This window comes from Homalodisca vitripennis, chromosome 5, assembly GCF_021130785.1.
Source record: "Homalodisca vitripennis isolate AUS2020 chromosome 5, UT_GWSS_2.1, whole genome shotgun sequence".
NCBI classification, from domain to species: Eukaryota; Metazoa; Arthropoda; class Insecta; order Hemiptera; family Cicadellidae; genus Homalodisca; species Homalodisca vitripennis.
In genome coordinates this window covers 111,396,047-111,417,465 of record NC_060211.1, presented here as the reverse complement: position 1 = coordinate 111,417,465, position 21,419 = coordinate 111,396,047, and the positions used below count along the sequence as shown (strand labels likewise).

The 21,419-nt window shown below is 34.6% G+C and overlaps 1 protein-coding gene across 4 annotated transcripts in view; it reads left to right on the top strand.

Moving 5' to 3' along the window:
• Positions 1 to 21,161, top strand: part of LOC124362700 (DNA-binding protein D-ETS-4-like) — a 43,714-nt gene extending 22,553 nt beyond the window's left edge. The window contains exons 1-5 of one of the 4 annotated variants that reach the window (XM_046817412.1): positions 4,988 to 5,305; positions 7,585 to 8,419; positions 14,351 to 14,505; positions 16,736 to 16,865; positions 19,347 to 21,161. In XM_046817412.1, coding sequence (XP_046673368.1) covers positions 5,267 to 5,305; positions 7,585 to 8,419; positions 14,351 to 14,505; positions 16,736 to 16,865; positions 19,347 to 19,696 — 1,509 coding nt within the window. In that variant the 5' untranslated portion in view covers positions 4,988 to 5,266 and the 3' untranslated portion in view covers positions 19,697 to 21,161. The other 3 variants (XM_046817415.1, XM_046817414.1, XM_046817413.1) reach the window with 3 other exon arrangements.
• The last annotated feature ends 258 nt before the right edge of the window (positions 21,162 to 21,419 follow it).

The window sequence follows — 21,419 nt, the reverse complement described above, 5'->3', positions numbered from 1 at the left end:
GTTCGTCTGAAGGGATCCAAAAATAGTTGGTGACGTAGGACGAAGGAACTCTAAATGGACCTCCCGCATCGTTTTAATTTATTACCATGTGACAAATACAATTATATGACAGGGATATGCTTCAGTACGGTAATATATTCTTCATTTTACAGATTTTTGCCATGAAAGTATTCCCCCTTTTGCGAGTGAGTCACATTTACAATAAGCTATCGAAAGTGGTACAGTAATACTACTGCAACCATATTGAGTGGTACAAAGTATTTGGGAGGTTAATTATTATGGTAATAACGGAACAAACACCTCTTTCGTTTTGCGTATTGCATTTGAGGTAATAACAAAACAGCCACGACAAAAGCCCCATGCTCCATTAATTTATTATACAATTAATTGTTTCATGTGTGTTTCGAGAATATTAGACCTACTACACATACGCTGTTCCAGCCAATGGGTGAAACTCTTGAATAACATTAATCATGTGTTAAATGGCCAACAAATTAATTATGGTGCAGCAAAACATTACTTAATTGCTATAATTGCTCATTTTAATTAATAACAATTCCACCTGTGGCAGCATTAAATTACGTACATATGAAGTGTTTGTGAACGTCGAATCATCCAGGTATCACTACCACTACAAACCACCGTGACATTCGAGGAACTGTTTCATTGTCACCGGTTTAGACAATTATCAGGCTGTATCTCAAACATACAATTTTAATTTATAATCTTGCCGAAGTTGTTTTATTTTATATTCTCACAACACATACATTGTTGGGTGACTGTGTCATGACTGTAACATCTGATAGAACTGTTCCATTGTCACTGCTTTAGGTCAAATGTCACCGCTAGATCACAGTTACCTTAGTATTTCCAGAATGGTTCGTCCTGTAGTATTTGAACCCATTTTTGTTTTTTCATTCGAGTGCAAGGTAATTACGAACGAATGGATGGAACCGTTATTTGACATTGCTTCTGAGACACGCGTCGCTGTTATCACACAAATAATTTGTGACTGTTTTGTACACTCAGGACAAGAAGAGAGACAAAGAAGTTAATTGCTTTAAGAGAAGAATGATACTCAAGATGGTTAAGGTTGGAACTGTGGGCCGCCTGTTTTCGAGATCCTATGTAGAGAGTAACGGGTACTGTCTTATGCCATGACACATTGGAAGAATGGGAGCCGAGCGCTAACCAGCTTCTTCAGGTCGAAGCGGCCACAGGATAACATTCCCTAGCGTAGCAACAGCCCATAATATTAAAGGAGCCCCACGCACTTCAATAGACATCCTCAGTATTCAACTAGATATATCGACAAGCTATTTTACCCTGATGTATCGTCATTTGTGGTTAGTGATGTGCCACTCCCGGAAATATATACAGGTAGGGCTACCAAAATGTGACACATTGAGTTTTGCAGTGCCCAGTGAAAGTTGAAAAAGGAAGGTATAAATAAGTCAGAAGTGAATCCTTTTGGAGAACTTATAACAGTGAGGGTGGAATCGGTTGGACAGATGACCGCTGTCATAAAATATCAACAACGTATAGAACTGTTACATTTACTGAAACTGTTACATTGTCATGCTATCATCAGAAATTACATTTAATTGGTTGCACATGTCACTCTAGATTCTACTGAATATCGGACACGTCGAGTGGCGATATCATGATATTGCATGCAGATACAGTATACGGTATATCTGTAATTGTACAAATGTCAACGAAACATTCTGACAGTTTGGGCGCTGTACTTGTGTTACGGCACGACAGGTATCTTACCCTACGGACAATTTAGGTAAACATAAGTGGTAAACCTATATTGTTGTAATTAATAAATAAATTTAAAGAAAAAAGTACGTATATTGATTTACAACTATTAAAATCATTGTCTGATATGTATGTATTCAATATTTGATTTTGTTGCAAATACTTTTTTTTAAGAGTGAGATATAGATTGTTTAAATGTCTACACATGCCTTTGGTTAGTTACCTATAATTATAAAACAAGTAACATTTTATTTTACATATTTTATCACAGTTCAAAATCAAGTATAACGAAGACAATGATAACTAGAAGTTAATTATTCATATTAGTACAAATAATAAAACTATTTATAAAACGATAGCAACTACATGAAAATCTAGTTTCACTCAAGGATTTCAATACTGCACAAATTCTCATGTATAAAAATGATGTACATACATACTGTTGCCTGGCGTTCAACCTTGATATACGTGTCATTATCACGTGTTTTACAACAAATAAATGCATTGGATTAGGTTTTAAGCACAAGCTATGAACACTGATCCAATATGTACCTGTATATGCATAATTTAGCCAACAAAAAGAGATAAACCTAACTTTTGTTTATAGATGATACTATGGCAATGCTTTAGGTAATGCAAGACAAAAACTTGTGTCAAAACTTCTCTGTGTACGAAGGGTAGGAAATCATATAGTACAAAAACGATATTAAATACTAGAATCGTAACATAATCACAACGCACATAAGTACTTGCAACAAACAGAGATAGATAAGTTGTTACCGGATGGTGGGATTTACTTTAACATTAGTAAAACAATAGTTGATCTATCCAGTGTGTTTATTACCCTGCCATCAGTTCATTTCCAGTTTGAAGGAGGGAGTAATTTATCCCAGTGACTGTTCCTGGAATATCATCAGCATAACGAGCTTTATAAATATGGATAACGATGCTGAGCAATTAGGAAACCGGGAAACACCTGCAGAAAACTTCAAGGTGTACGTTGGCTTTCGTAATCGGCAATTGTACAATACAGCTGTGCTTGTTCAGTGACGTCAGTGGTGACGTTATAGCGGTTGAGAGTACACCTTCATCAGCTGTTCAATCCATACTCTGGGTGTGTTCAGTTCTCCGTCAGGACTATTCTGACGTACTGACCATTGACGCTGGGCTCCGTCACTCTCTTGACGTTTATTTCCCTTGATGACGTTTAACTTCTCCGAAGGCTGGTTCTGGAAGCAACAAATAAAGATTTGCACAGCACATGTACACTCTGCATCAATGGAGGCTCTCCTCATGACGCAGTTCCTCTCGTTGTTGTCCTTTATGACGTCCCATGACAACTCAGCAAACTCGTTGTAAATAAACGTTATTCCGAGGTGTATACGGAATAAACAGAGTAATACCGTCTTAAACATTATAGCAACTATCTCTTGTACTTACGCTGTTCTACGCTGTTCTTTTCATAACAAAATATTCTCTATTAATACTAATATTTTAAAGATATTAAAAGCAGTGTTATTAACAAATAACGAACACTTTTATTAATTCTGCTGCAAACCAACTTTGGCCATGACGTAACTCGAATACCTAAGATGCTATAGATGAGTACTAAAACTAGGCTCTCAACAAAGATTTACAGTAAAATAATTGATATGAGATATCTATTTATATCTCATTATTTTTATAGTTTATAGATAATAAAGTTTTCAAAAATATTACGCATAGTCTGTAATTTAGTCGTAAAAGATATAATGATATTTTATAATCTAAGACGTATTAAATATAAAGACTCGTAATTGTCTTATAATATTGAAGATAAACAATCAATAAATATGGTATTTCTGTAGTCAATGTATACATTATTATTATTAAGGTAATATTTAAAATTTGATTTAGATATAATGTATTACGTTACGAAACAGATTTTATAGATTGTTTTTGATAATTATTTATTCGGACCAAATCTGATAATTTACTGTGTTTGCTGTTATTTGTAACCGGGAATCCTTATTCCCCCTTTTATTCTAATCTAAGCTGTAACTGTGGTAAACAATGGGTATACATTTTGCTAAAAACTGTAAATATTAAAGTAGTAAACTTGTGTTTAGATGTTAGTTGAGTAATAATTGTTACGTAATTAAGTAAGATTTTAATAGTCCTTATACATCTCAGTCGGACAGATGAAAGTGAGCTTGTTCTTGTTACATAATTTACAAAAGCCATAAATTTGATGTAGAGTAATTAAAGTTGATTCGGAAGGAGAAAAGTGTTATAATGGCGTTCCTATAGATTCTAGCTTTGATGGATAACTTTCATCTCCGGTCTGAAATAATAATTATGTTGAAACAAAATAAATAACACCTTAATAGATGGTCTGCAGACACTGTCAATATTATTTGGCGTTGGTTTTATTTTGCTATGGAAAGTTCTTTTCCTTTGAAAACCCATTTAAAGTTCTAGATGCTCAAATTAGTTTTTGCTTATTAACAGAAATAAACACTTTATTATTTATTTATATATGATTATTTATAGAGCGGCAAGGTCGGGTTCTTTCAACTTGGCCATAACCATCATTGAATGACGTCACTTTTAGTATAAACACATGTAGACATTATTATCTAATGATAATCGTAACATAGTTTTTCTGTTTTTATAATTTCAAGTTTTTTATTGGATAAAAAAAATAATTTTGAAATTCAGCTTTCTTAACCCAGAAACTGATATTATGATCTTTGAATCTTGTTATCGTTAAGAGTGTTAAGATAAAAATCAAACGCAGTAATTCGCAGTCGATTGTTTATAATCGCGTCTACTTGAGTACGGGTTTATCTTTTTACAAAAGACATCGTAAAGAATATATATTTAGCCCCAAAAGTACATCATGTAGCCATCTATAATAAATATAAGTCAACAAAGAATGCATTATCAACATAATATGTAGAATCTTAAAATAGTTACTTCAGTGTAATTTTCGGCATTAAAACAACGAATACTGTTCTCCAATGGATATCATATACGTCACTAAAAAATAATTTAAATAAGTGAGTATACGTATAACATAAAATCCATATATTTTTACGTCTTAAAAGAGACAATCAAATTAAATGTAATGTTGTTTTAATAGTTTTACACTTCAAAGTGTATCAATTTAAAAAGTGTAAAAAAGAGTTATAAAGAGATACAACAGAGTTCCTGTTGAAACACAGCAGTCAAGAAAGATCTCCCAACTTCCAACTCCACAATTACCGACACGCTCTATAGATTGAACGTGAATGACGTCACCTTACAAGAGACTAAGTACATGTCAGTATGGGTAACTCCACTCTATAGAAAACCATACCGAAGACAGATGGGTGTTACAGTGCAACAGTCGGGGGAGGGGTGGGGAAGACCGTGTAACAATGAACCCTTTATAATGGAAGATTACGTGAACGGGAAAGCCCGGAGGAGGCGGTGAGGAGTGAGTGAATGGCGGCGCTCGACCTTGGCTGGCCGACCAATAATGGTGCGCGCCGAAATCACCGCACAAAGAAGGCTACAGGTTAGTTTTATATTCACCGTCAGCAGGGCCGGTTCAAAATTTAATCGCTCATACTTCAATCAATGTGATCAGTGTCGGGTGCCGCGGGACCTCAAGGCGAGTCTAACTTACATACTAGGCCTGCTTATAGTGGATATAACTCTCACAAACCTTCACTACCATTGTTACTACACAACACCACAAATAGCGTACTTTATTACTTGGGGACACTTACACTTTTCACTTGTAACTCTATTACTATCTGTAATTAACCGTTACTATCTAAACTTTGATAAATAATTGACAAATTAAAATACTTAACTACATTAACTATTCAAACAATGAAATTATTCCGGAAAAATTTGAAATCAAAGAAACGAGGGTGTGGTGGAGCTTTATCGAACTGGTAAGTTAGAGTTAACTTTTTCATTAGTTAATGATTGTTGTCATCAATAATAACGCTTTCATTACTTAGAGAGGTAAACGTCTCAGGGCCTGGGGGAGTGTCGTTAAGTCCAGATGGTAAACAAATTAGTCCACCCACCTTGCCTCACGCACGCTCGCACGCACATCACCACGACAATCACCACCACAACCCTACTTCTCTCACTGCCATCCAACACTTCAGCTAGTTACTATGCATGTGTCACGCAATCATACAATTATTGTTTTTATGTTCTAGTATAATAGTTGATCTCCATTGTATAATATAAATGATGAAGTTGCACATATTTAAATTCCTCATGTTTGATTGTAAATTTAAGTAATTTGAATTAGTAAACAAAAAGTTTGATTAATATGATAATGGCTAATATTGTCAGCATAATGTTATTACATTTGTGATGAAATGATATAAAGAATGCGTTTTTTGTTGTTTATGTAATCTTCCTTTTTAAAAGCTTTTTAAGGCTATTAAATATTTTAAAAATTATAGGAATGCTGTCACTGATTAAAATTCATTGTGTTTCATTTTTATTTTAAAACTGTAATATCAGTCTCTTCAAAACGTTTTATTAAAATGATGTAATACACTTCAAATATAAACTCCTGGTTTGGTATTAAATATACATTTTAAGCACATTTATATTTAATTCACATGTTAGCTGGTGTGTTGACTTAAGGTAATTTAATTATGCTGTACATTGTCAAAATGGTCCGTTAACATAAGTTTTGACAACTTCAATTTGGGTAAAATAACTAAATACAACGTCACTTAATATTATAACCACCTTGTTGGCAAAAGCATAGAACACAAATATTTCACAAACAAACACAAACCAAAGTTGGATAATATATATTATGATTCTTAATTACAATTTACTCTTGTTACAGTGAATACTAAGCACGATAAAAAGTTACCAAATAATATTTATGTTTTTTACGGCCAATTAGGTTATAGATTTGTTGTGGATAGTAAAAAATTGTGTATCTAACATAAATTTTACCCAACGCTTACGAGAAAATTAGGAGCAGCTGGTTGATTGATTCTTGATTGATTGAACGCTCTCCAATATTTAATGCGAACACCTGAGCCCCTTTACGTTCTCAGCGTCTTTCGACACAGACGATTTAAAATATTTTATAAAAGCTTTTGAATAAAATATTGGAGACGATTAACTGATCGTTTAAATGACTTAAATGGAAGTGACCATCCGATACAATTGTTCTCTTTTATTTTTCCCCTGAAAATATTATTTTACCACTGAATGTATTAAATCTATTTTCGTATTATTTGTTTTCATAACAGTCCAAATATTGACGAGTATTGTAACCACTAAATAACATCTACTTCTAGTATTGATTATTTGTTGCAACAATAATAATTATTGTATATTTTAAGCCTAGGTATTCATCCCGTCATTTTACATAAAGGAAGAAAGCTGATATAGAATAAAGGTGTACGATTTAAAAATCGTTCTGTTACAACACAACATACCTATCACAGTCCTGAGAAAAGGACAAGTACAGTAGAATAATAGACAATGACAGTCTGTACAGTCTCTATCACGTGGCACGTAGCGTGGCGTCACGTAGCAAAAACAAACATCTCCTATGAGAACACATCTGCCGTCAGTCGCGAGACTGGGCATGACGTCAGAGCCCAGCCGCTAGTCTATAAAACCCGTCTTCTACAATCCTCAAGATCACTATTGGTTATAAACGTCAAAAATCAATCATCATTATCAATTGAAGCACGTATCCTTATAAATTGGTGTGTACTTGTGTAAGTCCTCATATCATGCAATGAATAGCTGAATGAAATGATCAGATTGATTAAACGGTAACGTTATCTGTTTCAGATGCCACAAACTGTTCCATCTCTCTCCTTGGGATTCTCTTCCGTGTGCGACTACAGCGTCGCCTTCGCTGCAGATTTCGACCTCTCATTGTTGCCGACCTGCGACAGCGAAGTGCCCTTTTCCCCTCAGAGCCATCAGCAGCTACTCAGCTTCTACTACGACACCACTTCGCCGCCACCCATGTTCCATTCCCCCTCTGAAGACGAGTTGTTCAAGAATAAGGACGAATACATTCTCAAGAACATCAAGGAAGAGCCTTTCCCCGCGACCCTTGACTTGGGTTATCAGAGTTGGGAGTCGTCTCCGACCCATTCTAACTACTCGTCTCCTGTGTACTGTCCTTCCCCCCAAGAGTCATTCCATCCGGATCAGGTCTCCAAGATCAAACAGGAGATTACAATCGACCTCGAGGAGATTTTGCAAGAGTCCAAGTACCTGCAAGACATCTGCTTCCCGGAACAGAGGAAGAAGGATTCTATAATAAGAAACATCCTTGAGAAGAACGATCTCAAACAAGAGAAGAAGCCGGATTGTGATCATCGACTACTGAGGGAAGTACTGAAGGACACGAGCTTCCAGCGAAAGTACAATTTGAAACCTTTCGATATCGGGGAATTGGGTACGGCCTTCAAGAGTGACGTGAAGATGGAGACAGGAGAGGGTGGGAAGGGCGAGAATTCTGGGGCTGCAGCGGGAGCGGCGGCGGCTGGAGCTGAGGGCGGCGTCTGCGGGGTAGACATTGCTCAAGAGAGGATAGAACCTATGTTGTCTCTGGCCATTGAGCAGCTGAAGGAGGATCTCAATAACACTTGCACAGTGCTCGGCATTGCCATGGGTGAGTCTAGAATTAAGTTTTATGATGAGACATAATTCTTAGAAGTACTATATCATATACTTCAAAGATATCAATTGCACATTTTAATTCTTAACATGGTCAAGAAATGACTGCATAGAAATAAAGTTTCAGAAATTTGTACTAATATACCCTGTTGCATTTGTCATATTATTTTTGTTAGTTTTTCATTATAAGTCCTTAGAACGACGTGTGAGGAACCCATTAAGCTTTTTTCGGATATCAGTGAATAAATCTATATTCATAAATCTCATTTGAATAAATGCTGATGAAAAAATCCCACCTTATGTAACCATAATATTAATTTTTACATTATTTAATGTGGATTTATTGCACATAATTTGATAAACCAGTAAAATCACTTCATTTTCAACGTTCTTATTTTTTTAAAGAATAAAATTCAAATTCATTCTATAAAGGTTGGTTTTTACAGCTGAAGGGTAATTACCATACATACTATATATTAATAAGTAGAAATATAATAAAATCCTTTCCCACATCATTAGGACCTGCCCATTAAATAATCATTGCAAATGCTGCCCAGAAGTTCACCTTGCCTCACGGATCCTTGCCACAGATCGGCCGAGCCTTGGTGGTTGGCAGCCAGTCAAGTCTGCAGGACTTTCCCACCGACCAACTCCACATCTGCATTGCTAAACAACGCGCGTATTTGCAGAAACACAAGATAATACTGCATTACTGATAGCCTGTAACAAGCTCGAAGCTTGTAGTCGCGTTTTTACCCTTTGTTTCGAAGAAAACAATTTCTTATCGTGTCACACAATGTCAAAGACAAGTCCTTATTACCATTCGCTATATTTCCTGAACTCATTCAGTATAGTAGTGTGGATAGCTGGACGACTGTCAGAAGTAGGGTCTTGGAATATTTTGTTTTTATAACATATTGAGTTTCATTCGCGACTACTAACTGATTTCGTGTTTATAAAATATGCCTTGCAGTTTTATTTTTACTTTTAATACATACAGTATTAGTATGCAGTGTCTTTTATTATTAACTTTGATTATTGGATAACAAAACTCCATACAATATTTATTTAAAAACTATAATAAAACCAATATCTGTTCGTAGTTGGAAAGTGTTCAAAGGATGCAGGAATACATTAATTGAACAGCTTGAAGGATGGCAAATTAATTTGTGATTGACAAATAAATACTTCATGAATATTCAGAGCTTTCATGTGGTTTTTGTTATAAGACGTAAAATTGGCTGAGCACGAATATTCTTTTTACGCTTCAAGTGCCTTCTGACTGTAATATGGTTCGATAGACACAAGGAATAAAATTACTTCGTAATTTATTGGGAAGCTCTTGTTTTCTGAAATAACTTAAGTTTTTTATTTCACAGATATTGTTGCTAGCTGCGTTGAAACAATTGAAAAGTAACAAACTTTTAGTATTCGACGTACTTAAGTTATAACAGATTTAAGTTAAGGCAATAGCCTATTGTACATTAGGAACTCACATATCTATCCAACTTTCTCTGAAGACGATTAATATTTATTCTTGTAACCATACGACCGCAGATGTGCAAAATCCTGTTATCTTTTCAAACCATTAATTGTCAATAACACATTTCAAACAAAGAAAACATAAATATTTTAATATTGGTCATGATTTATACTCCATACGTTTATTTCAACACAAATTTTTCTCCGTATACTTATTTTTATTTAAGTAATTCTTTGTCACTTTGTGATTCTTTAACTCCTCCTATTTAATTGTTGAGTAACAATTGGTATAATTTTATTTTGCGCCTTTTATTCTTTTAACCATGTACTTTCTATCCATACTTATAGATGTAACCGGAATGTACTAATAGGTTGCATAGTGTGTTCGTTATCCTTATTTACTCTAGCCAAGCTCCAGCACTATTCCACCTAATATTCTCTTACATGCTAGATAAATGTTGGATTATATCATGTATTAAGAAGTTACTAAGGAAATTTCTTATTTCTTCGCTTGCTCATTTTCCCACCCTGGATATTACAAATTTCACTATTTACTTGTAGGATGGTGTATGGTGTTTTACACTGAAATTTCAGAAGCATCTTTCTAATTCAAAACATAAGTTTAACTTTTAAATTTAAAACCAATTAATGAGAATTAATAATAAAGAATCAGGTAATAGTTGAAATAATAAACCTCGTTTATAATATTATTTATAAACTAAGGAATAAAAGAAGTGATGGTTAGATTTTTGGCTTTAAACGAATACAACAGAAAGATTCTTATTAAGACTTATAATTATTAATGATCTCAAAACTGTGATACCTAACAGATTTACAATTTTATTACTTATATTTCATAGTTAGTTCGTATAAACTATTCAACTAAATGCTGGAGTATAACGTCTTCGTAGTTTCTTACAATTAACTCTCTGGAGCAAATCTTGACATAATCAGTCTACTCAGTTTCAAGATCGGGCAAGCTGAAATGAAACCTTTGACGCGTTTCTAGGAACGGTAAAATCAATAACGTAATCTCCTTCATTTTTCGTCAGCATGAAATATAAACGCCAGCCAATCGATCAATTAAATGAATTAGAAAGTAAAGCTGACGGAGGGATAACGGTTTGGTCAACCAGTCCTAGCCTGTCCGAAGGAAAGTGGGACAAGTAGGCAGTGAAGCCGTCAAGCCAGTCTGCAGTGTGACCAACTGTCCAGCATTGTAGAGGTTGTTTGGGTCAGCCGATTGTGATCACTATTCGGTTGTTGCGTACACAAAACTATTATATTCACCATATTGGTAGTTGGATTTCCAATGTAGGTGTTGAAATGGATATGATTTCTATCACTCCATTGTATCAACACTAATGCAAATTATTTCTAATACTTCAGTCGGATCTATTTTATTAGTGTACGGAATACCTTGCAAAGTCGTATATACAACTCTTTAATAGTAAATAATGGGATTTTGTATTCTGCTGAAAAAGTTTAATTATCCTTTTTTACGAGAATGGGGGTTGGGTAATGGTCATATCTTGTCGTATCTACAAATGCCTACTGTCATCGATGCGGCAGTACCTTTGATGCTTCCCCGTTCTAATGGCGATGAAAGAAACACATTTAAATAAAGCCAGAACTCGTAACAGAATAAAATTGTAATTATGATATCAAATGACTGACAGCAATTAAATATTAGAATGCGTACAAACCTATAGAAAACATTTTATTAGTTCAGTGTGGGGTAAAAATAAGGCCTCTTAACTTTTTACAGTTATTGCCTAAATTTATTTCAGTGCATTTGGTAATGTTAGAACTGGAGGAAACACGACTTGTTGTAAATAACAAAGAGATTTAAGAAGTACGATGGAAGAAGCGGTATAATGTTTACCTCTCATACAAAGAGTAATGAGCTACATGTAACAGGCTTGTAAGAAACACTCTCGTGTTGTTTTCACAAAACATTCAAAAACTCTTCTCTTGTATTTTAAGACATTGCTTTACAATGTCATAAAGAATAAAAAGTGGTTTTCTTTTATGCATGAGCCAGGCAAGTTCGAACTAAACTTCTTTTAGTTTTCTATGCCGATTATTTTTGATGTTGTTACTGTCCATTGCCGTTTTACACATTTTCAGTTAAATCCTTTTTAATGACGTAATGTATCGTTATTGGATCTGGCAGTGTTACTTTACAGATTGAAACCAGTACCGATATTTGTAATTACATCAATTCATAACTACACTTACCTTCATATAGGAATCCTCAGATTTGTAGTTATATGAAATACCATTACAGTCTTAGTAAATGAGTAGCCTAATTCTTCCATCATGAATAAAAAAACGTTTTAAACAATTATTGGGTATACATCAATTTTTCCAAAATTCTTTATCTCGTCAACCTAAACAAACGCCTATTTTATCCGTGCTTTGGTTGGATTTAATTTTAGTTTTCACATGTTTTAAAGGGTAAAGGGTCGAAATCTGTTATGTGTTCGCAACTCTTACACTTTTTCAAATACAGTCATTTAACGCTAACTCAATTTTACAAATTGTTTTACCTTAATAACTACGGCGTTCCCAGCGAACCATCAAATCTCTTATCACTATAAAGATAACGAAATGGGAATTAGCAAGCCGAACTTCGAGGTCCAGCTTTTCTGATAGCCCTCTCAGATATTATGATAGGACTCTCTAAAATTATCTATTCTCTCTTTATTCTGCTATTTTATCTCGAAGGGTGTTTTTTATTCGTTGCAATCGGTGTCAGATCTAAAACTACTGAAATAGTAATTAAAACCAAGCAAGCAGTTTTTATGATTGTTCAGATAAGATTAGAAATCAGAAGATCACAACTGCCTGAAAAACATTGTTTTATAGTGTGTAGAGTCTAATAGTGGGCACATAAGACTTTTAACCAGGTAAAAATATTAAATCCTAATTGATGCATCGTAACCTAAAGTAACCTGAGTAAGAACTCCAAACTCAGTGGAGGACACCACGAAATTAGTGATCGCATGCTGATCTGGAAGGTCAGATTAGGGCTCCCAAACAGGCTTACCGACTATCAAAATGCTTGATGAAGGAATGCTGACAGTCAAGGTGAACAAAATGGCCGCCAAAGCCACCGAGCGAGATGGGACACCTACTCGTGGCCCAAGGACGACCACGCCTGTCTGGTCAGAACGGGTGAACAATAGAAGGACATTAGCAGTAAGACCTTTGTGTACTCGTATGACGACAGCCACCACCCCGCCTGATCTCATCAGGGCGATGCGGAAGCCGTGCATGAGTCCCAGGCATTGTTCAAGCGTTGTTGTGTACTGTGAAAGACTATAATACTCTTAAAACATCATTATCTATTGAATAAATTGTTTATGTGGCTTGAATGTGTGAGTAATTTGAAAACGTCCGTCATCCTCGCACGGTTAATCCTTTTGAAACAATAACAAATCATCGATGCACACATTGTAAACGACATTTCCGTATCTACGTATTAGTTGGGTATTCTGAAAATCGTGTATGGTATTTATATGGTATTATATGTGCCAACAATATTAATACTGTTGCTATTAATACTAAAATCGTAAGTAGTCTGCTCTCTCTCGCTCTCTGACCTGTACATCAATCCAAATTCTCAATGTAAAATTGGTCCTCATCGATTTTATAAAGGAAATCACTAGGATATAGGTTTAATGTTAAATTTAACTCACATCAGATAAACTTAAAGTTATTGTTATTCGACAAAAATATGAAGCTTAGATTTTGAAGTAATAAACAATAGTTTTATACCAACGTCGATTCTTAAAAAATAGTACACGCCGAATTCTAGATAATACCAAACACAGATAAAACCTGGGGCAGGATTAGCATATCCTAAATTTAAATGGCTCTCTAAGTTCGTCTACATTTTTACTCTTAATATTTATATGAAATTAAACAGTTTCTATCACCCTCCAGTTCCTTATTTCGCTGAACATAAAACAAACTTTGAATTATTTACAGATCCCGTTCAGTGGTCTGTGGAGGATGTGAAGTCTTGGCTGGTGTTCAACCTGCAGCAATACAACTTACCTATGTCTCACTGAACATAGAACAAACTCTGGGTTATTTACAGATCCCGTTCAGTGGTCTGTGGAGGATGTGAAGTCTTGGCTGGTGTTCAACCTGCAGCAATACAACTTACCTATGTCTCACTGAACATAGAACCAACTCTGGGTTATTTACAGATCCCGTTCAGTGGTCTGTGGAGGATGTGAAGTCTTGGCTGGTGTTCAACCTGCAGCAATACAACTTACCTATGTCTCACTGAACATAGAACCAACTCTGGGTTATTTACAGATCCCGTTCAGTGGTCTGTGGAGGATGTGAAGTCTTGGCTGGTGTTCAACCTGCAGCAATACAACTTACCTATGTCTCACTGAACATAGAACCAACTCTGGGTTATTTACAGATCCCGTTCAGTGGTCTGTGGAGGATGTGAAGTCTTGGCTGGTGTTCAACCTGCAGCAATACAACTTACCTATGTCGGTGGTCGAGTACTTCAACATGTCGGGCAGTCAGTTAGCTCAACTCACCGAGGAGGAGTTTCACCAGAGAGCCCCACAGGTATGTACTACACATACTCATTTTTAGGTTATTAAAGTCCATGTGCCATTGAACAAGATGACGGGGTGGTCAGAATAAATATGGTGTATATAAATGGAATGTCAGAACATAACATAGTTCAATCAAAACGTGTAAAGTCCTATACATGTAAATCCTCAGTTATCCCACAAAAAGTTAGTTGTTATTTAATGTAACAAAATATCATTTTAAAAATTTAATATTTCGGGTTATTTGTGTGTGAAAAAAATACACAAACCCACCTTAGATATTTTGGTTGGTTAATATCCGATGCTTCTGTACCAGAGTGATTTTGAATGTTGCCTGTAATATTAAAGTTGTTAAATGAAAATTAAAGTGGTATAGAATATAATCTTTATTTAAATATTCGTTAAGTCAATAAAAAACTACAAATATTGACATTTTAACTTAGTTTGTTACAAGTTGTTTTTGAAAATAATAACTTAAAGTTGAGACCCGGACAGGACGAGGTTTACCAGACTCGGGCAGTCATGACACTTTGATGCTTGGGCTGACGTTTTGTCACTGGAACACTCAATGTTCTCAAGAACCGTCACTAATAACCACATTTTAATTAACTCTTATCACGAGTGTTGCAAAATACAATACTGCAATATTATATATATTTTAAAATTTATTAAAAAGTATTGAGATACGAAGCGTTATACGAGTATAACGATACTTTTTATATTATAGTAAAATAATAATTCAGTCATAAAATATCATTCAGCTACAGATCCACGTTTTAAAAGTATTGCACTGAATATTTAGTTAAATTTTAGTAAATTATATCTGGTTAAGATCAAAGTATATTATATGACTATTTGACCATTTATTACACAAAATAAAGTTAAAACGGTTTCTGACCCCAAGTTGAGCAGCAACTTAAACATCTCCCAGGGACCTAATATTGGAAAGCTAGGTGTTGTTGCTAGTAAATAGATTTGCAAGAATGTATAAAAGTAGAATTACACTAATAGTTCTATTGTTATGTTGATTAAGAGGTAATCAATAGTTCTATTCAATATTTTTGGAGAATGAAATGAAAAATGTCTTTATTATAGAGGTGAAGTCCTCATTTCCAAGCGCCTTTCTTTCTCTTCTCAGTTCTCACAAAAAGTTGAAAAAAAGTAATCAGTTCTACATAGTATCGTTCAATTTATGTGGTTATAGCTTTTCTTTGGTGATAAAATTTCAATTGTTGAGAGCAAATTTCTCACCCTTTTGTTTATGGTGTCTTTCAAGGAGCATTTATTATTACAAATTCTTCTATTCGAGCAACTACTTGCCACTTTGTGCGATGTAGTCACTCGCTTATTCATCGTCAAGGAAGACACTTAACCGTAACCTCCAGTAAAATTCCGTCCTTGGGGGATTGCACCACACGAGGAAAGGCGGGTCAAAGACACACATCCAGGGCACCTCGGACCTGGACCCGAGCCTGGGCCACTTTCTAAGACTTTCTCCTCAAGGCCTTCGGCTCGTCAGTCGACTCGCACCCAGCATACAGTATTATGCAATTTGGAAATAGTGTTATGAATTAACCTTGCATTCCTTCCATTGACCTTCACCATTGAAGAAAACAGATCGTAAAGGAAAATTAGTTTTAGAAGCTGATAGAAAGTGAAGAATATGCAATTGTGTAGAAATCTCAATATATGAATGTCATTGTAGAGATTTCGTCACACAACGGAATGTAATCTACAACACAACTTACAACATTGGATTCTTTACCTGGAATGAATATACTAATTAAAACATTATTATATTAGTCTTGAGATATCATAGTAGATATATACATACATACATATACGTATATATTTTTTATTTATTTATTAGAGATGCAATACTTCGTTGTTCATATTATCTCTCATCCATTTACATGCATAAGTCACAACACATCTCTCCAGAATCGGAGAATTTCAGATGCGAAAAAGAACACTTTGTAGAACTGTATCCCCGTTTCATTATTATCAAAGGAAGCTGAATACTAATTCCAGTTAGCGGGTTGCTTTCAGTTCCCTTTGTTGCCTTTGCTGGATTACCAACAAAACCGAATTACTCTGCTTCACGGATGACACATTTTGTAATCTGCAGAACAGCTCTTTCAAAGCGAATTTTTTTATCAGTAATTATTCCAAAGTTGCAACTTATTCTTCAGTTCTATTCACTATCCTGAGACTTTATAATTATTCTATATGTGATGTTACAGTGCGGCAGTCTTCTCCATGCTCAGCTGGAGATCTGGAAGGCTGCTTGTGTCCAGGGACCCAGTGTTGACGTAAGCGGCCTGCTGGAAACCTCCACCCAGTCTAGCAGCTCCTGCGGGGATGCCTCTGAAGGTAAATAAGGTGTAATACAGATTATATAGTTTCCATAAAAATGTAAACAACAATTTTATAATATTTATTTCCTGTGGGCGTATGGCGTTCTCGTACTATATTATTTTTCGTTATTAAGGATCCTACAGTGCCTGTTTAACTCTTCATAGAAATATGCTAGAGACTTAAACTTTGATACATCAGTTCCTCTCGGTCTAAAAAGGATTTCTACTGAGTGTGAGATCTTAAGGTCAAAAAGGTAAAAACAAAATTCCAACATTAGTCTTATAGGTAACCCATAACTGTGGTAAATTGAAGAGTAAACAAACTGAATCATATGACATTTTACCATATACCATGATAATACATGTGATGATGTTGCTTTGGAAAGGATTCTGTCATGTTCTGGCGAATCATATGGTTCTTTATTGTACCGCTTTATTGATTCTAGAATATGTATGTTTGATTTTTCTAAGTATAATGTCTTACTTAATCATACCGATTTATTCCACATGAGCAGTTTGAATTTCGACACCACCTTTAAAATAAATTCTAATAGTATGATACTGTTGAAACAATAACAAAGAGAAACTGTCCATTGAGTACGACGCAACCACAATCAGTAGTGCAAGGCTGTTGTAGCTCCACCCTTGCAGTAGATGTTAAAAATAATAAAATAAGTTATTGATGCTATTAATAGCGGCGTGTACAAGGCCGAGTGGCGGTAGTTACTCTCAAGGTCGAGAGTGGGTGTACAGGTAGAACCCAACCACCTTGAGTGTTCACTCCGCCTCACTCAACTCTACGATAGATCTTGTCGTGACTGGACTCGCTCAGGCTCAGATCCAGTTCTGAATACCAAATTGACGACTCGGGCGTGTCTCAAATTCCCCTCTTGTCACTCGGATCAGAAGAGAATTTTAAGTGGGACTTCCCCAGCATTTATCGTATGAACACACCTTCGGGAGTTGTCTTGTGTATTCATGATGTATTGTGCCATTACAATCAAAGATAATGGTACGATCGGAGTAATGACTGAATAAATCGTAATTATTAAATGCGAGTTCCTACAGGGACGGTCACGTGATGTCAGGAGTACAGTGTACTTATTACCCAAAGACATGTCCTTTTTTTAAAATAATATTACTATTTTTGAATATGCGACTAGTTTAGTCATCAAGCCTGTGTTATATTATGAACTTTAAATTGTAGCTATGACATGAACACTTCAATTGCTACAAAATATATTACGTAAAATAAAAAATCCTTTATTGAAAATTCTTTTTGATACACAATATTTTAGAGTGCAAGTAAATGAATCCAACTTTAGCATTCAGGAAATTTAACTACAGCACGTCTGTTGAATAATAAAAGAATTTACTAAAATATACGTAAATGTATAAGCTGTAAGGGTAGTATAGTAATTCACTTACTGTAAAATTCAGTGAGTTAAATCTTAATCGCATATAAAGTTTTTACCATTTTTCGAAAAGCCTTTGAGACCGAGTTTGGATTACACTGTTAAGCTTAACATCTTTAAGTTGCCAATTGCTTAATATTGTATGTCACTGTATGCTTTAATTAATTTAATATTTTTTCCGAGAGCATACACTATGATCGATGTTGTTACGAGCACCTATATTTGAATTTGTATAATTTTGGAATAAGCTGCGCTTAAACAAAGCTATGGATTGGTGTTACAAATTTTACCGCACGAAAACCCAAACATTTGGCTTGAAATTAATTGTTAAATTGTTTCAAATAACGGCTGTAGTTAGAGATAAACGTTCGGGGTTTGTCGATACGTCCTACCAATTAAATCATAGTTGATTAATTTTTGTAATTGATTTAAAAGTATGTGTGTTAGTGGACACTATTGAGTTAGGGGTTTTGATGTTTGGCTGAATATAGTTAGTAAAGTGTCAGCCTTCTGCACGTGTATATTGTAACCATTACCTTAATTGAAGCATTTCAATAAGTTCAATTACACTTATTGAATGTAAATAAATTGAATATACGATGCAGTAGGAATATGTAGTAGGTAATCACACTATAGAAATGTGAAATGATGCAATTTCTGAATATTCATTATATTTTCATATAACTAAATTCTTATTATTTCTACAATAAATAATTATATATAATAGTAAAATAATTACTTTAATTCTAAGTTTTTTGTAGTGACCAGTAATCAGAATTACGAACATTTCACAAAGTTATTTGTTACAATAATATAAACACGACGTTTTGATATCTGGTATTTACTTTACTCTAAATGTAAATTCCTAAGATATGCTATGAAATGAAAAGAGTGATTGCTTATTTTTCTCATACTTAACTTTTTAGAAGGGTTTGTCGTGTTAAATATAAAACAGATACCAGTTTTTGGAACGTCATGTTCGTACAATTGCAATACGTAACGATGGCAAACAACTGTAATCCTTTTATACTAATAATGGTTCATGGTTAGATTTTAAAGGCTATTGGTTGTTCTCTGTGCAGATGACGAGGATGAAGATATCGCCGACTCCCCCCACACGTCTAGCTCCTCTCCGCAGCCGAAAGGGCGAGGCGGGTCGCACATCCATCTGTGGCAGTTTCTGAAGGAGTTGTTGGCGAACCCCCAGGCGAATGGCGCCTGTATACGCTGGCTGGACAGGGGTAATGGCGTGTTCAAGATTGAGGACTCGGTGAGGGTGGCCCGACTCTGGGGGAAACGCAAGAACAGGCCCGCCATGAACTACGATAAACTGTCCCGATCCATCAGGCAGTACTACAAGAAGGGCATCATGAAGAAAACCGAGAGGTCGCAGAGGCTGGTGTACCAGTTCTGCCACCCTTACTGCCTTTAAGAAAATCAACATTCCTTAACATCCCTTGTTCAATTGGTACATTATCAAAAATATTACCAACAGAGCAGAAAAAAATTTAATGGATTCTTCAGTAAATACTAGTCGACTGGAAAATCGATAAAAGTTTTTTCTCCGCTGATAATTCCAACTTCTCGTCGCCAGTTGCAGTTAGCAATAGTGACAGAGGGGTTTGTATGTAGTAGTTGTAGCAATACTATATTCTGCCGGATACTGGGTGATTTGGCCACTTGTTTCAAGTGTTGCTGTAATCATTTCAGTACCTGTAGAAATCCGTGTATGCCGATTTGGCAATAATTTATATTTAATATGTTGCTGTGTACAGTTTTGTTAACAATATGGAAGGTAATTTCCAGATTGTAAGTGTTTTATTTCATTGTCATGTGTTATGTTTGCTGACTAAGTACGTCGGAGGTTGTGGTTTGGTCGAGTCGCTAGATATATCTGCTAATCTGAACTTATAATTAAACATTAAATATATCAAAAATATCCGCTATACATAAATACGTAAGTTATTTTAAAACTTACTTATTCACCCCAATAAAAGCTCTTTAAATAAATTTTAAAAACTCACACCTAAACCACAAATTAATATAACTTGCTAATCTATGCCATTCAACCGATAATACCACAACCATGAGACGGAAAGGTCAGTGATTTTGGTCCCATATATCTATGATATATACTTAATGTAAGTTCTATGAACAAATGATATAATACTCTTTGTGTATCTATGTTTTTTTGTGCTTTGATACTTTGTGTGTGTATATATTTATTTTAGTAGTTTTAGGAAGAGTCTTAAATTAATATTTTATGTTGTATTTTGTTAAACTTAATTGTGTATTGTTACCAAAAGAATATTATTATAGTTTTATTTAATAGTTTCTATGTTTTAATATCATGATATTTTATTTGCCATAATACGAACAATAACTTTTATTACACTCATTAGGTGATTTGGTCGTTAAATATTACTTTTATACTCAATAATATATTTTTTATATGATTTTAATTGTTAACATAGGTTTAAATATTTAACTGGAGTAGTATTGTTTTTAACATAATGGAACGAAAAATAAAAATATTGTCTTATTTTTTATTGTATTTAGGCACAAAAAGTGTTTTCCACTAATAGACAAGTATTGAATTTATACTTTAGAAGAAAGAGCTCTCTTCTGAAATACACATTCAATATTATGCTATTAACTAAAAATAATGTTTATTCTAATAAAGAAGTATATATTGCGTTATATACAGATGTTTAGAATGTTCTTACCATCTGTCTAAGGGTTTTATTTGAAAAATATGTTAGGAAGTTAGCTTTATCGATTCCTGTAAAAGCAATAAATTGATGCATAATTAGGACAAATGGTTCCAGCAATTAATCTTCGTTGCTCAAATATTTTGCAATTGTAAAGGAATAAAAATAAAATATATTTTTCCCTTATTCTGTCCGTTTTTTCCTGAACCCTAAAATATACCCTGCTGATTCAGTGTAACAAGTATAACGTTATAAACTTGGGATGTGTAACAGTAAACTTTGCATAGTTTACTAAGTTGTTTGCCTTGTAATAGGAGGAAGATGAAAGCTACTGCATATTCATAAGGTAGCGAGAACACGCCGGCTAATCATTTATCCACCGATTTACTTCGCAAATCGCTTTAAATAAATTCCCAAAATAATCAAGAAACTTCATTCATTCAA